Below are 16,184 nucleotides of genomic sequence, written 5' to 3' on the forward strand. Positions count from 1 at the left end.
GAAAATTTTAAAAGAAAGTTTAGTAAACTTAAAGAATTTTTATCAAGAAAAAATATTCTAAAATTTGGAATAATGGTAGGAGAGGAAGCAATTCCAATTGAAACAACTAATGGAAAAATAGTTATATCAACTATAGATAAAAACCAAATTGATAAAAGACTTGAAAAAATTTCTGAAAATGAAAGAAGAAAGATTGGTTATATTCATGTATCAACCATTCAAATTTTAATCAAAAGTACCTTCGTGAAAGGTATTGATTCGCCTTTAGAAATAGCTCTAGAAGATTCTAGAATCAGAAATAAGAAACAAGCAGTAATTGCAAAAGGAAAATGTAATCTAAAATATGGAAAAATAAAATTTGACATAAATTTACAATTAGGATTATCCCTAAAAGATATAGATTTAAATAAATCTATAGTTTTTCATTATAAACTGGAAGACTCAAAATTTATGAAAGAAGGTAATCATCCTTTTACAATTTACTATATAATTAATTATGCTTTGAGTAATTCACATCATAGCATAGAATTCATAGGAAAAGATACAATTCACATTGATGAGTTATTTACACCACTAATTACTTTGGAAACACCAGTATTTAAAAATATCACAAGAAATAGCTTTTCTTTAATAGAAGCAGAAAAGAATCTGTTTGAAGAAACAGAAAAATCATTGTTTAGAAGCCAAAGTCTTCGAATAACATCACCCAATAGAGATCAAAAAGATTTTAGTAAATCATTAAGCTCTCGAACTATATTTGAAGATGATGTTTCATCCTCAAATAAAATTTCATTCGAACCACCTAGAAAGGATTTCGAAATTAAGGAAGATAGTGAGCTGAAAAAGCTACAAGATTCTATAAAAACCTTATCAATACAGGTTAATAATATAAACCAAAAACTATAAATATGCCTGGTTTAACATTAAAAGAAGAATTAAGGTTATTCAGAATAAAACTAGATAGCCTAGTTAACAAAATAGAAGAAAATTTCTTAAAAATAGAAATGAAAAACACAATTTGGGGAATTCATGATTTAATGATTTTACAAATTTCATATATAGATGAAATAACAGAAGAATTAGAAGGAATAGGAAATATTTCTGTTACACAAAAAGAAAGAGCCACAACCTTGTTATGGCCATCTCAAAAACTAATTGAATTTGAACAATCATTAGAAAAAATTCTATAATGCCTGGCTTGGGTCTTATAACAGAATTAAAACTCTTCAAAGTAAGATTAGAGAACATAGTCTCTGATATAGAATTTTATCATAGAAAAATTATTCTAAGACAAACTCTTTTTCATTCTAAAGAATTTGTAGTTTATCATATAGAATATATTGATGATTTTCTAAGAGAAATAGAAGATTTAGAAAATTTTACTAACACTCAAAGAGAAAGAGCTAAAACACTCTTAAAACCTTTTCAAGGGTTAATAAAAATCGAACAAATGTTAAATCAAGTTCGACAAAATTCCGCTGGAAACCCCACATCCAATCTGGTATCAGAGCCAGTAATACAATCCTGAGGGATAAACATGAAAATAAAAATAAAAAAAAAATATTTTATTTTCAAAAAAGACAAAAACTTTTTAAAATTGCTTTTTTACTCAACCGACTTGAAAGAGTCTTATATGAATTCAGTTAATCTTTTAACCGATCTAAAAGCTTATAAACATGAGTTGTCAAAATTTTATTGGCTGTGCCCAAAAGACAGGTGTTAGGCCTGTGCCTATGCAAGTGTTTCTCCCCGCCACAAAGATCTTTATTCTTTCCACTTTCTCCTTCTTTCTAAGTGACACAGACCCTAAAAGTACACATGTCAATAGTAGGAAATAGGCATGAAAAAGGAGCTCACACCATCGGGTATCAGTATATCACTTTGATGCCAACTCAGTTTTGATGAGAATATCTACTCTGGAAAACCGTTGAGTTCTGAATTTCCACGTTTTCCAAACTCATCATACTTTTTTTAACAGAAATGGTATTTAAGTATCAATTTTGGTGCTAAAAAATATCAATTTTAGATTGTTGAATATTTTATAATAAAAAAAGGAAACCAATATGTTTAACTTTTTAATGCATAAAAGCGCCGTTGATAAAATAGTTACAATTCAAAAACGTTAATGGAAAGACTTTAAAAAGAAAAACTAATAAATCTAGCTTTCTAATGAATAAAAGCACCGTTGATATAATAATTATCTTGTGAACTTATCTCAACTGATATAGATATTGTATATTATATGCAGGGGTTAGGGTTTAAACCTCAGAAAACCTCACCTCTCCACATTTGAAATGTATGAGCTCTAGTCACTAAACTACTTGACTAAAAAAAGAAGATAATAATTTTTTGGGGCAATGTAACACTCATACTAGACGTATGTAGAAAGTCTAGCATGTGCGTTAGTTTAGTACTGGATACATTAAAAAAATTTACAACATTACAACTACGAATGAAAGTCTTATACAACAAATGTGTTCATACAAATAGATTACAACTTAACTTTTCTAAAGTATAATAAATGCATCCTAGTATATCCATGTCTTCCTGCAGCGATACGAACGAACACTTGCTGAATCATCCATTCGGCTACTAGCTTGCTAATCCATCCTGATATCTGAAACAAATAAGGATTGGGATGAAACATAATGTTGATAGAGCCAAACCGCAAGTGCACGGTCTATCGAAGTAATAGTAGTAAAAGAGAGTATCGTTCCGACAGGGAGTTATGAATTCAATTAACTTTAGATAACGATTAGGTGAAGGTTTTGAGAATAAAGTTTGGATTTTTAATTATAAGAAAATAACAATAATAAAGTAAAAGTGTCTTGGGATTATTGGTTCATCCTAATGACAAATCCTTCACTAGTCAAAACCTTAACTTCTAGTCTCATGTTTTACACCTTAATTTCTAAAGACCGGTTTCCCTTTAGCCCCTCACCTTTCCGGTAAAAGTCCGGTGAGAGTTTACCCCTAGTAACCAAGCCTATTTCGCTGACTTGATTACTAGAAGAAGCTTATAAGGATTGAAACTACACATGTCTCAATAATTGCAAAGACTATTTCGCTGCCTTTGCAATTATTGTATAGATTCACTTGCTCCAATATCAAAGCTCCGCTTTCGCTTTATGAATTGATATTTGGGATGATGGATTAACAATTATCAAACCCTCCACTTTCGCTTTTACAGTTTGATAATGGTTAATCCATGTTAAAACGCTGAATCTAAATTAGAAATTACGGCTACATGAAATTAGGGTTAAAGCTTGGTTCGATTAGGATTATGTCATTAGACTTATCCAACAATCCCAAGACAAGAGAAGTCTACTCACTAACGTTCATCGTAGACATGGGAGAGAAGAGAGAAGGCATAAAATAAATAACAAGAAAATAAAGAAATAAAAGGTGAACTTTATTTAGAAAACAATTGTCACTATTGATTCCAAGAATAAAGATGAATATTTATGACGGAGAGCTACTCAATTTATAGCTTTACAATTGACTTAAAATCTAAGCAACTATAAGGGCTAATCAGTAAAACTAGAACAGAGTAACTTGGGCCCGAAGAAAAAGCAGCAAAAGGGGCTCTGGAGGGTGGCATGGCCGTGCCAAGCTTCTGACTTGTGGGAGACATATTTTTGTCTCCATATCTTCGTATTTTTGCATTGTATTTGCTCCAGTCCTCTTTCTTTTGCTCCAAGACACCTTCTACCATATATCCGTTTCTGAAATAAAATAAAATGAAATTTAAAGTAAAATATTCAAAAAGGAAATAAAACTTAAATAAAATAAAACTAAATCTAAATAAAACAGTACTAAATAATGCATTAAAATAGACTAAATTATGACTCATCAAATGTCTCAGTGAGTTCCACCTAATCCTAGGCTATAGGTAACCTCGGGGGAAACCTACGGTCACCACGTGTCTACAATACAACCTGCCGGTTGATTATACGTGTGTGGGGACTTGCTTTCCTAGACGGTCGTGCATAATAGGGCCATCATAGCCTCATCTTAAATTGTTATAGGCTTCACTTCTATACGTGTCATGGCGGTCAAGGGGAAACTAAAACCGCATTGCCAAGAATACGCTCTACGTATCGAGGCCTAAGCATAAACATAATCATGACACGATTCTAAACCGGACGATTAGGAGAAACCTAAGATCGTCATCGACTAACTTTCTCTATTTGCTCTATGCGTACATACGTTGTATCTAACAACATATCTTATCTTGTTATCATACTAGTTCTTGACGATCTACGCCAAGGCTCTACTATTCTTGACGATCTACGTCAAGGCTCTATGACATAATATAAACATGTCTAATGAATATGCATAGTCAGATTCATTGATTAGGTTAGCGTTTAACAAACAAATAATATCTGAGTTCATTTTACGGAGAGCCCCGGGGTGGAGTAAACCCGAGCACAATCCCTATCTAACCGATGGAAACATATCTAAGGTATAACCAACGACACTCCTGCAGTGACGTGCGGGTTCCTTACGGCTAACCCCGTTTCTCCTAGTGGAAACCCCTTGAGCCAACCTAGTGTGGAACACAAGAGACACGACCACCACATCTTGTTTAAGCTTTCTTTGTGAATAGATAACTAATCGCTTCACAGCTTTAATAAAGTCTTGGTCTATAAATGCATGAGTATTAAATATATACATGCTATCTTTTTTTACCTCGGATTCCTATACGATCCATCTAGAGGTAAGATATATGCTTGCTTAACTTGCTATGTGAAGATATATCTAATCAATTCACGTCTTGCCATACTCGTACGGTCACTCTAGCTCCTATACGAAGAGAATACTCTATATCACTTTGCACCTTATCAAGCATAAAACTCATGTCTAGCATTCTATTTCTTTATAAGCTATTCTAGTTCTTGACAAGCTATGTCAAGGATCTACTTTATTCCCCATCTTAGTTCATCACTACCCCATCATGCTTAAACTCTCTTGAGCCATCCTTGTGATACATGCTAAGATTGCCATGATTTTTGATTCAAGAATCATTTGATGTTATGTGCATATTTCCAATAATTTCTGAAGACCGAAAATGCCATAAACCCAAGTTCCAAGCCGTTTATAAATTCTAAGATTTGATAAAGCCAAGTTTGTTCCAGTAGAAAAATAAGTGAAAACAACAAAAGAATACTTCGAAACGATCGCTATGGACCCCCACACGACTGCCCCCAAGCTCCCGTACGCAAAACAACACGAACGTTGTCCTGTCTAGGGCGCCTGGCGCCAGAGTTAGGGCGCCTAGCACTAGCTCACTGATATGTGGGCGCCTAGCGCCCTTGTACAGGCGCAACGCTCCGTAACTTGTGTTTTCGCGTGTTCCGGCCGCGGGTTTTCGCCAATTTTGACCCAAAACTCGTCCAATTCGACCCAGTAATGCACCAAACACATCTAGCAACACGTATAGACTTATTTAAACACATCTCATGGCAATTTTAACATATAAACAACAAGAATTACTTTGGGGATACTAAAGTTTCATAAAAGCTAAACTAACATAAATCATGATTTCTTCACAAGATTAAACAAACCCAAATGTAAGATGTCTATCTCTGGAACTCACCTAAATAAGATTGCACTTGATTCCCAAAGCCTCCAAGTCCTAAGCTCAAGCATGCCAAAACCCTAGCTCTTGGTTCAACACAAATCCATGGCTTTAGCTCATCAATCCCACTTCTTCCATCTTTCTCTTTGTTTCTTAATCATGAAGAACCACATCATGCACAAATTCATGCTTCTACTTCCAACATAACCAAGACCCTAACCTCTTGAGGTTCTCTTGGTGAAAAGAAAGAGTAGTGGTAACAATCCAAACCAAGCTTCCATACTTCACTATGATCTTGAAGAAGCCTTGCTCAAGTATGTATAAAGATGGAATCAAATTCTTGGATGGCAAGCAGAAGAGAGGAAGGCGTGAAAGAGGAGAGAAGGAGGAGAAGAATCTCTTGCCAAAACCTAGAGAGAGAAAGAAGAGTGGAAAGTGAGATATTTTGAGCCAAAATCAAATAAATATCTCTTAAACGTGCAATTACTAAATTGCCCTTGCTCCAAGCGTGTTTAATACGACACTGATACTTAACTCGTATTAAGCTGACATCACATAAAATATTTCCATCACACTTATTTTCCATGAACTTAAATCCTCTGGCATGATCGACTGGTAATATTCTGATACTGACAGGCGAGATATTACAGTCACATTTTAGGGTTAATTCGCTCCATAAATTTATATATATTTGATGCAAATAGGATGACATTGAATCCCTTTAAGATACTTTAAAAAAAGAATAATGTGATTTTACCGAAAAATATTTCTAGTCTTGCTCTCGTGCATCATACTGGAATGATGATGATTTTCACGTTCGTTTATGTTGCATGTAAGACCATCTACAATGCAGCACCCCATTTGGGTGTATAAATGGGTCCCGACTGTACGCGTCATTTGTTTTATACTCCCTCTGTTCCTTTTTAAGTGTCGTTTTAGAAAATTTCCACGAAAATAGCAAAGTGAATTTTTGCACGTTTTCTTCCTATTATACCCTCTATTTAATCCATCAATATATCTCTATTTTCTGGCACACATTTTATCTTTCCAATAAATTTAATATGTTATATTTTTCTCGTAACAAACATTTTTTTTAAGATCGTAACAAACATTTGTTACTTACTATTTTTTTCTCCAACAATTTTTTTTTGTTTGCACACTCTCTCTCATAACAAACAATTGTCGATTTTCTAAATATTGTGCCCATCTCTTTAATTAATTTAAGTCAATATCCATAAGTACTCTTGATGAAACTTCTTCTTCTTCATTGCCATCTTGTTTTTGTTCTTGTATCTTGTCAAACGAGTCTTCAACTACTTCTCCCTTTTCACCTTTCATCAGCAGTTCTAATGAGTCTTCCACTCTTTATTCTTTTTGAACATTCATGGAGTTTTTATTTGTTTTTCTCTCAAATTGTTCTTTTACTCTGCACTTGAAATTTTTAACAATGAGTATTCATCTTATTTATAGAATTTTAACTCTTAATAAAATCATTATTATATGTAACAAAATTTTGTTTAAATCTAAAGATAACAAAAAACAAATTTTGTTTTTAAAAAAATAAACTTTGTTTAAAAAAATAAACTTTACTTTTTCAAATATATAGCATTAATTAGTTTTATTAAAAAAAGATAAGCGTAACCAAACAAAAAAAAGATATAAATAATTAACAAATGGTATAATTGACAAATCGTACCCTTAAAATACCAAAACGATAGTTAAATAGGAACAAAAAATGCACCCTAAAACGACACTTAAAAAGGAACGGAGGGAGTAATTAATATGTAATAAGCACCCAATCTCTCCAACCCAGCACCTCAAAATAATTATTAATTGGGTCCCAGCAATAACTCTATATCATTACATTTTAACAATAATTTTTATATTCATTCATAATTATATAATTTTAAAATATTGAAGTAATTTAATTATAAATTATTAAAAAAAACGAACATTATAACATTTTGTAATTTATACAAAATACAATTTTTTTGTACAAATACAAATTTAACTTACTATTACATTTGTACATCATTATCACAAATACAAATTTGACGAAATGAGTGTGAAACACACAATTCATTAAACATTTTGTAATTTAAGTATTTTTCATTTATTTTGTAAGTACTTTTCATTTATTTTAGTTCTTATTTTACAAACCTTTATTTGGTTTCTTAAGTTACAAATATCAAACACCAGTAAAAAGACTAAATGTCTAACTTTTGTAATTTAATAAACCAAAATGTCAAATGTTTAAAACTTTAAAGAATTAAATGATCCGCATGTGTCAAATTCCGTTTGCCAAATCTCAATCACATAGTACTTTATTTAATCAAAGGGAAATGTTAACGAGTGTCCCCGGGGCACTCTTTAAGGGTCTAAAGTAGTAACCTTTTTATGAAAAGTTGAATTGTTTGTTGAATTAAGTCACATGATCTTTTTCCTCTGGACTCTCTTAACAAGCACACTCGTCTTTCTGTTAACGCTGCTAATGAGGGTAAAAATATCCATAAGCAAAGAAAGAAAGTCATGCCATGATGGTATGCTTTCAAATGCTCACGAAATTGAAACTCACGTGAGTTAAGATAGAGAACAATTATTAGCCTTTAATTTTAAAAGTAAGAGGGTTAATTTAGTGTCAAACTCGATTGAGATTTAATATCAAACTAAAGTTTGATATCCGATGTTAATGGATCTTAATTATTTAACATTTGAAACTTGAAATGAAGTAAACAAAAAAAAAAATGAGTGAATCACCAACTTAATGATCAAGATTTTAACGGACAATCATTTTCATCTCTCAAACTCACATATTTTCAAATTAGTTCAAAAGGTTCGCTCCAGTAATAGAGCATAGACCGTTTTGTCTAAAATAATTTGACACTTAAGTGAAATATTTTTAGTGAAAATTTTGATATTTAGTGACTAATTTTAGTGAAAGTATTAGATATTAAAATTAAAAATCACAATACAATAATATGTGATTGGTTGATATTGTAACTTTTACAGACTGCTAATATATCAAAATTTGACTCATACTCCAAATTTCCAGTAAAATTTAATAAAAAAAAAATCAAAGTTCAATATAATTTTATTTCTATTTAAAAATATTTTTATAATTAAATTATATTGTATTTCAATAAAAAAATAGTAAAGTTTTTTTTTTAAAATCAAAATCATGTTCGTGATATTCTGAGTTAATAATTCTCATTAAATTAATTTCTTTTTTAAAAGTTTAATTTAAAATTCAATACACTATCTTGCGAGCGAACTTCCAAGATAAATTTTTTGTTTATCTTTTAGAATTTAAAATTTAATAAATATAATGGATATTGTGTCAAAAAAAATATAATGGTTATTTTTTTTTTCAAGGAAAAATATAATGGTTATTAAAATTAGTAAATTAAATATATATAATGTTTATATAAATTTAGAGTGGCGATGTTGTGAAGAGAGTAAAAACCTCTATAAAAGTAATTTATAATTGCTTGGTATCGATTTTATAGAAGTTCATTATATTAAAATAATATTGATTTTAAAGTATATTATAAAATTCAATTTTATAAGGGTTGATAATTAGTCCCGAAAATTATAAAGGTTGATAAATTTAGTCATTAAAATTTATAAATAGACCAAAATAAAATAATAATAATAATAATAATAATAATAATAATAATAATAATAATAATAATAATAATAATAATAATAATAATAATAATAATAATAATAATAATAATAATAATAATAATAATAATAATAATAATAATAATAATAATAATAATAATAATAATAATAATAATAATAATAATAATAATAATAATAATAATAATAATAATAATAATAATAATAATAATAATAATAATAATAATAATAATAATAATAATAATAATAATAATAATAATAATAATAATAATAATAATAATAATAATAATAATAATAATAATAATAATAATAATAATAATAATAATAATAATAATAATAATAATAATAATAATAATAATAATAATAATAATAATAATAATAATAATAATAATAATAATAATAATAATAATAATAATAATAATAATAATAATAATAATAATAATAATAATAATAATAATAATAATAATAATAATAATAATAATAATAATAATAATAATAATAATAATAATAATAATAATAATACTACTACTACTACTACTACTACTACTACTACTACTACTAAAGACGTCAATTAATGTAGTTCTTCTACATCACACAAACTGACAAGTTAAGTGTTTTATTTGAACTCCATATACGCAGCGACACGTCATAGGGGCTAAATTAAAAGATTAAAATTTTTGGGTCTTCTCCATCCTCATCCCAAAATATCCAATCATTTGTCTCTTCTTCCACCTTCTCATATTAAACAAATATATAATCGTCTTCTTCATCCCAACCAAATCTCTACTCTTCTACCTCATTCATACCAAAATACGTGTTTTAGAAGAGAAAACGATGAGTTGAAGATCTCCATTTGTTAAGAGTAGACAAATTGTATCTATAAAAAGTAGTTCTTTTTTCTTTCTTTTTTGGTTTTAAAGAGTCTAATGGCAAAAAAAACATGCACACGCACACGAGTCATACTTACGGAACTAGAAGTTTTTTTTTTTTTCCTTACGTTTGAAATGTAACTTGGAACATACGTTAAATTTTAAAATCTAAATCTGGCAAATTTGTAAAGAAAATGCATCGAGACTCAAAAAAACAAAACTAAAATGTATCTTAAAAAACATTTAGATTTAGAAGCATATTCTACCACTTCTGAGTGGGTTGAAACAAATATATTTACGTATTATACAACCCATTTCACTATCACACACAAAGTCAGAAGCAAAAGCAACAATATCTTAAACTAAATTCTCGGTAGAACATCATCAAATTTGAGCTATATAATCTAATCCAAAATCAACTTACCAACAAGCCTTCCATCATTTTCGTACCCAATTTTATTTTTATTTTGGACGGGGAAGAAACCCGAAAATATTCCTATGTTATTTTTATTTTGAACGGGGAAGAAACCCGAAAATGTTCCTATGATGTATCACATATGCGGCTATGTATATGGTGTGCCACCTACATATTATAGGTGTCATGTTAGTGTAACAGAAAGATATAAGATAACAGCTAAATTGATCGACATCTTATAGATTCAAAGATGATTTTGTCTATTTATAAATTGTTGACTAAAATGACTTACCCATACATTTTTAAAGACCAAACCAGAGATTTTTCGTTAAAATATTTACACATGTATTGACAAAAAAAAATTGTGTGTATTTAATGATGTGTTACCACATCATTTGTGACTATGATAAGTCGTGAATTCTTAAAGTTAAACAGTTTTACACGTAAATGTATTTTTTATAGGGAAGTTTTACGCATAAAAGTTAATCACTATATTAGAGACATAATTCATATTTTTTTATGATTGAGAAAAAAATATTTTCAAAATTATAAGATAAAATCGTCTAACTCTGCTTTTATTTTCTTTTTAAGGAAGTTGTGCTTTTAATTTTTTTTAAGAAATATAATTAAAAGTACAATTTCCTTAAAAAGAAAATAAAAGCAGAGTTAGACGATTTTATGTGAAGAGATTAAATAAATAAACGATTAGCTAAAAAAAACTAAAGTTTATGTGAAGAAAAAAAAACTAAAGTTTCTTAAAAAAAAAAAACTTATGTATTTCATGCTACTGCCTTCTCTCTCTCTCTAATTTTGGGCAATGAGATCAAATCAATTTTCATCATTCCATCTTGAAATTGTTTATTTAAACAGTAAGTTTATTCCTTTCCTCACCATTCCATTATATTTCACCTTTACTATTTTACAAATAAGCTTATGCTGTAAATTCCCAATTTTGGGTGGCATGAGGTCAATCAAAGTGATGCTGACGAATGTTGAATGACATGTAATTAAATTCCCACCAAAGAATTAATAAACTCGAAAATACTTGGGAAGGGAATATATGTTTGTTCCCCTCTCTTCTTTGGGAGGTTAATTCTTCTATATATATATATTGAAGAACATAGTGGCCATCCCAGCATATTTTCAAAGCTCTACATATTTATATTTACAAATTACATACAAATAAAGAGAAATATAAAGTTATGATGTGGAAGCCAGTTTTGGTTATGATTCTAGTTAATTTAGCTTTAGCTTTTGTCAATATATTTCTGAAGAAGATTCTTAATGAAGGAATGAACCATTTAACCATTTTAACATATCGACAGGCAATTTCAGCTATTTGTTTGGCACCTATTGCTTGCATATTTGAAAGGTGCATATTTTAATTCTCTTTATTATTTGTGTCCTTGGCTATGTATATCATTTAGAAAGTGACTTTCTTTTTTAATGAAGTTTGTATTAGCAGTGACGAATTTGCATGTTTGAAATGAATATTTGTATGATAATTGCTCTTCTCCCATCTATTTTTGTTCATTCCCGTCAAATAGTCGAGTGTGGGTTAACTCATGCAGATGCATTTTCAACGTGAATTAACTCACGTAGGTGTGTTTTTTAGCGTGAGTTAACTCGTGTAGGACGGAAATGAGCAAAAATAGATGGGAGAAGAGCAATTCTCTATTTGTATAATGAAATTTCACATAATTATGTCAAATTAAAATTTTGTTTAGTATCTCTATCGATACTCACTAATTTTGATAATACGACCCCTCATTTACTTAATACATCAATAGAGAGATATAGACATAAAAAACTTACTCTCTTGCATTTTAAGCACTTGCATTTGTAAAGGATAAGATAAGATAAGATATTAAGATTGGATGATTTTCTTGTCTGTTTTTTTTATAATTTTATATTTTACAGGGAAAGCAAGATAAATGGTCATATTATATGTCTGCTTTTCTTTAGTGCTCTTGTAGGGTAAGTACTCTTCCAACTAACTAATAGCTATACATTGATTTTTTAATTTTTACAAATGAGAAATGATAATAGTCATTAGAAACTCGCACATATGAATGTATTTCATTGACATCTGGTCTAACAATTTTGACATTTTTGTTAATTGATTTAAGACTTGTGCACATTCATTGATACCTTTTACTTCATACATTTAAATCAAATTCGAGGAGTCAACATACGTTCAAGCTTATCTCTCATAACAAGAATTCAAACAATGGTTTATTACATTGTGAAATACAAACTCTTTCTTGTTAGCTAGGTATATATTGAAGTAGTGGCCACTAAATTACGATTTTATGAATGTATTTCAGAGCAACACTCACCCAATACCTCTTCCTTGTTGGACTTAAATATACGTCAGCAACATTCGCATCTGCATTCCTCAATACGGTGCCTGTATTCACCTTCATTTTGGCACTTCCAATGGGGTAAGTACGACAAATAATGATGGCTCGTTTAGTGAACAAGATGGGAAATGGGCACTTACTATGATAAAATATAATATAAATATGATAAGCATTTGCTAGACTATTCGATGAGATAAATTTGCTTGCCCACAAACATAAATAAAACTCATTTGTGCACAATCATATGAATTTAAAAAATATGGAAGAAAAAATAATTAAATAATATATATTTTTAAAATATTTAAATTATGTGTATTTTGGAAGTATGTATCTAAATAATTTGGATTTGGGTTTAAGACTACACAAGTATTTCTCCTATTTGATGCACTCCTGATAAAAAAAAGAGTAATGATATTTTGACATCCATTTGATGACAACTTTGTTGACAATCTTGTTTTTCTCACTTCTTATTGGTCAAAAACAATGGAGAGAGAAAAAGGAAGAGAGAGGATAATAACATCATGTGAGTATGAGAGAGAAAGTTGTCCAAAAGTTGTCAAAAAGTGGTTGTCAAAATATCATTTCTCTAAAAAAAATTATGTCATTGTACATTTAATTCAATGAAATTATTGAATTATTTTTTATTAGAATTTGCAAGAATAAGATTAAAAGATGATAGAAGCAAGAATAAGTACTAGAAAAGTACTAAATACTCCCTCTATCCTTTTTTATATTGACATTTTTCACATATAAGAGTTCTTTTTCATACATTAAATTAAGAAAAGTTGACAGTGTAATGAATTTATACATTTTGTGTAATAATATTACTAAATCGCCTTTTGAATATAGTGTATTTACACATTTGACTTTCTATATTCTAAAATAAAGTTGTAGTATTAATAAAGGTTATGTTTGAAAAAATAAAATAAATGCATTTAGGAGCTTGAAAGAGATTTATATTTAAAGACAAATTTTATCTTGCAATTGGTGTGTGTAAGTAGGGATGGAGGGAGTACTAGATAATCTAATCATACATTTTGATTATTATTTTTTTTCAAAAACAACTAGAAAAAATAGTATTTTGAACGATTGGAAAATATGAAAAGTCAAAGAAAATATAGTAAGGGGTGGAGTCAAAAAGCGAAAACAAAATACTTAGGGCCTGTTTGATTCAGTTTTCAAAAACAATTTTTTGGTTTTTAAAAATTTAAAAAGGAAAAACTTGGTTGGATATGCTGTTTTGGAAAATTGTTTTTAAAAATAATTTTCAAAATTGCTGTTTTAAAAAGCAAAAAAGCAAAACAGCTTTAACGTGTTTTCGATTTCCGTTTTGCATTTTTTGTTTCAGAATTCCGAAAAGAGAAAACACGGAAAAAAGTAACAGATTTCATTAATGGCATTACCGTAATATTCTGCAACTTTATCCTTTGTTTTGGGGCAATATTTTAAAAGAGAAATGATATTTTGACAACCACTTTTTGATAATTTTTGGACAACTTTCTCTCATACTCACATGATGTTGTTATCCTCTCTCTTCCTTTTTCTCTCTCCATTGTTTTTGACCAATAAGAAGTGAGAAAAACAAGGTTGTCAACAAAGTTGTCATCAAATAGATGTCAAAATATCACTACTCATTTTAAAAATCAGTTTTCGATCCAAACAAATTTTTTCATTTTATCTTTTTTAAAACAGTTTTAAGAAATGATATTACCAAACAGTTTTTTTTTTTATTTTCTTTTTCAAAACTGTTTCTCAAAACTGATTTAAGAAGTACATTTTAAAAACTAAAAACAAAAACTCATTCAAACAAGCCCTTATTATAATTCAAAATATAAACCTTAAATAATGTCCTGTTATAATTTTAATGGTTTCACAATAACTGTTCATTTGGCTTTATATTCTTAGGATGGAAAAAATGAGCATGAAAAGCAAGAGTGCTAAAGCCAAAATCTTGGGAACTTTTGTGTGTATTGGTGGAGCTTTGGTATTGATCCTTTACAAAGGAATGCTCATAATCAATCCACAATCATATAACATAGCACGCAAAGCCACAACACCACAACCAGCCTCTAGTATAAAGAAATGGATTATGGGTTCAATATTTCTGACAGTAGGTTGCGTTTTCTGGTCTTCATGGTTTCTTATACAAGAAAGGGTTGGCAAAAAGTATCCATATCGATACTCTAGCACAGCCATTATATCACTCTTTGCAGCCATTCAATCCGCAATATTAAATTTCATCATCCATAGAAACAATGCCAAATGGATTCTCAAAGGAAAGCAACAAATAATGAGTGTTGTATACTCTGTAAGAATATTCTTAATTATATAACACATCATCGTGAAAGTTTCTATTCGAATTAAGATATCTGCTAGTTATAAATTTAAATATGCATATCAATCAACAGTTGTAGAAGATTTAACAAGCGTAATTCATGTGAACAAATTTTGAACTAAAATTTGCTTTCATAGGGGCTGGTGGGATCAGGCTTGTGCTATGTGGCAATGGCATGGTGTGTCAAAAAAAAAGGCCCAGTTTTTACTGCAGCATTTACCCCACTTATACAGATGTTTGTGGCTGTGCTTGATCTTTGTATATTACAAGAGGAAATTTATCTAGGAAGGTTAGTTCAAGTTATCATTCTTACTTTTCCACTTTTTATATTGCATTTTCCCTAATACCTTCCTATCTGCAATAAACAGTGTTGTAGGATCAGTCTTGGTTATTTCTGGCATGTATATGCTCCTATGGGGTAAAAGTAAAGACAGGGAACAGTGTGCCTTGAAGGACACTCAAGAAAATCAAAAGGAGGAAGAATGTCACTAACAATACCACCAATCCTATGATGAATAATTTTGAGATCAGTGATCTCTATATGCTAAGGCCGTAGGGGGGAACAAGATTTCTCAGAAATTGAAGACTTGCTTTACATCTGTCCAGAAGCAGTAGCAATGAAATTGTAACATATTTAACAAATGTAGCATATATAATATAATAGTGACACCTTAGCACACCAGCATATCCCTAGTGTTATTAATCATACCATATTACAGGCATATCAAAAAGGCAGTCTTGTTTTATTGATAACTTCATAGTAAATATTGCAGCTAAATGATTAAATAATATCGACCATATATATATATTCTTTATCACCAAATATTTATCCTGAGAACATAGTACTAAACACAAAATTGATCATTCAAGTAGTACTGGCAAGTTCTTCAAAGCAAATTCTTCTGTCACACATACTGATCTTTTCTTAAAATATGATTCTGAAAAATTGCAATGAATTTACAAAAATCTAAAATATTTC

At 29.5% G+C, this 16,184-nt stretch overlaps 1 protein-coding gene and 1 long non-coding RNA gene across 2 annotated transcripts; one reads left to right on the forward strand and one right to left on the reverse strand.

The window, feature by feature from the left end:
- Positions 1-2,223: 2,223 nt before the first annotated feature.
- Positions 2,224-5,994, reverse strand: LOC146953765 (uncharacterized). The gene is made up of 2 exons (XR_015030004.1): positions 5,600-5,994; positions 2,224-2,617 (listed from the first exon to the last, which is right to left on the reverse strand). It is a non-coding gene; the product is annotated as an uncharacterized LOC146953765 (long non-coding RNA).
- Positions 5,995-11,664: 5,670 nt separating this feature from the next.
- Positions 11,665-15,834, forward strand: LOC146953766 (WAT1-related protein At3g30340-like). The gene is made up of 6 exons (XM_085711640.1): positions 11,665-11,879; positions 12,428-12,484; positions 12,835-12,951; positions 14,776-15,178; positions 15,343-15,494; positions 15,574-15,834. Exons 1-6 carry the CDS (start codon positions 11,710-11,712, stop codon positions 15,695-15,697), a joined length of 1,023 nt encoding a protein of 340 aa, XP_085567766.1. The 5' UTR covers positions 11,665-11,709; the 3' UTR covers positions 15,698-15,834.
- Positions 15,835-16,184: the final 350 nt, after the last annotated feature.

Source organism: Medicago sativa, chromosome 1 (genome assembly GCF_051527215.1).
Source record: "Medicago sativa cultivar Bolivia chromosome 1, Bolivia_mono, whole genome shotgun sequence".
Classification (NCBI taxonomy): Eukaryota; Viridiplantae; Streptophyta; class Magnoliopsida; order Fabales; family Fabaceae; genus Medicago; species Medicago sativa.

Coding starts and splice junctions, on each gene's coding strand:
- LOC146953766 (XM_085711640.1), top strand. CDS start 11,710: ATGATGTGGAAGCCAGTTTTGGTTATGATTCTAGTTAATTTAGCTTTA. Junction 15,179..15,342: donor TAATGAGTGTTGTATACTCT/GTAAGAATATTC, acceptor TTGCTTTCATAG/GGGCTGGTGGGATCAGGCTT. Junction 15,495..15,573: donor GAGGAAATTTATCTAGGAAG/GTTAGTTCAAGT, acceptor TGCAATAAACAG/TGTTGTAGGATCAGTCTTGG.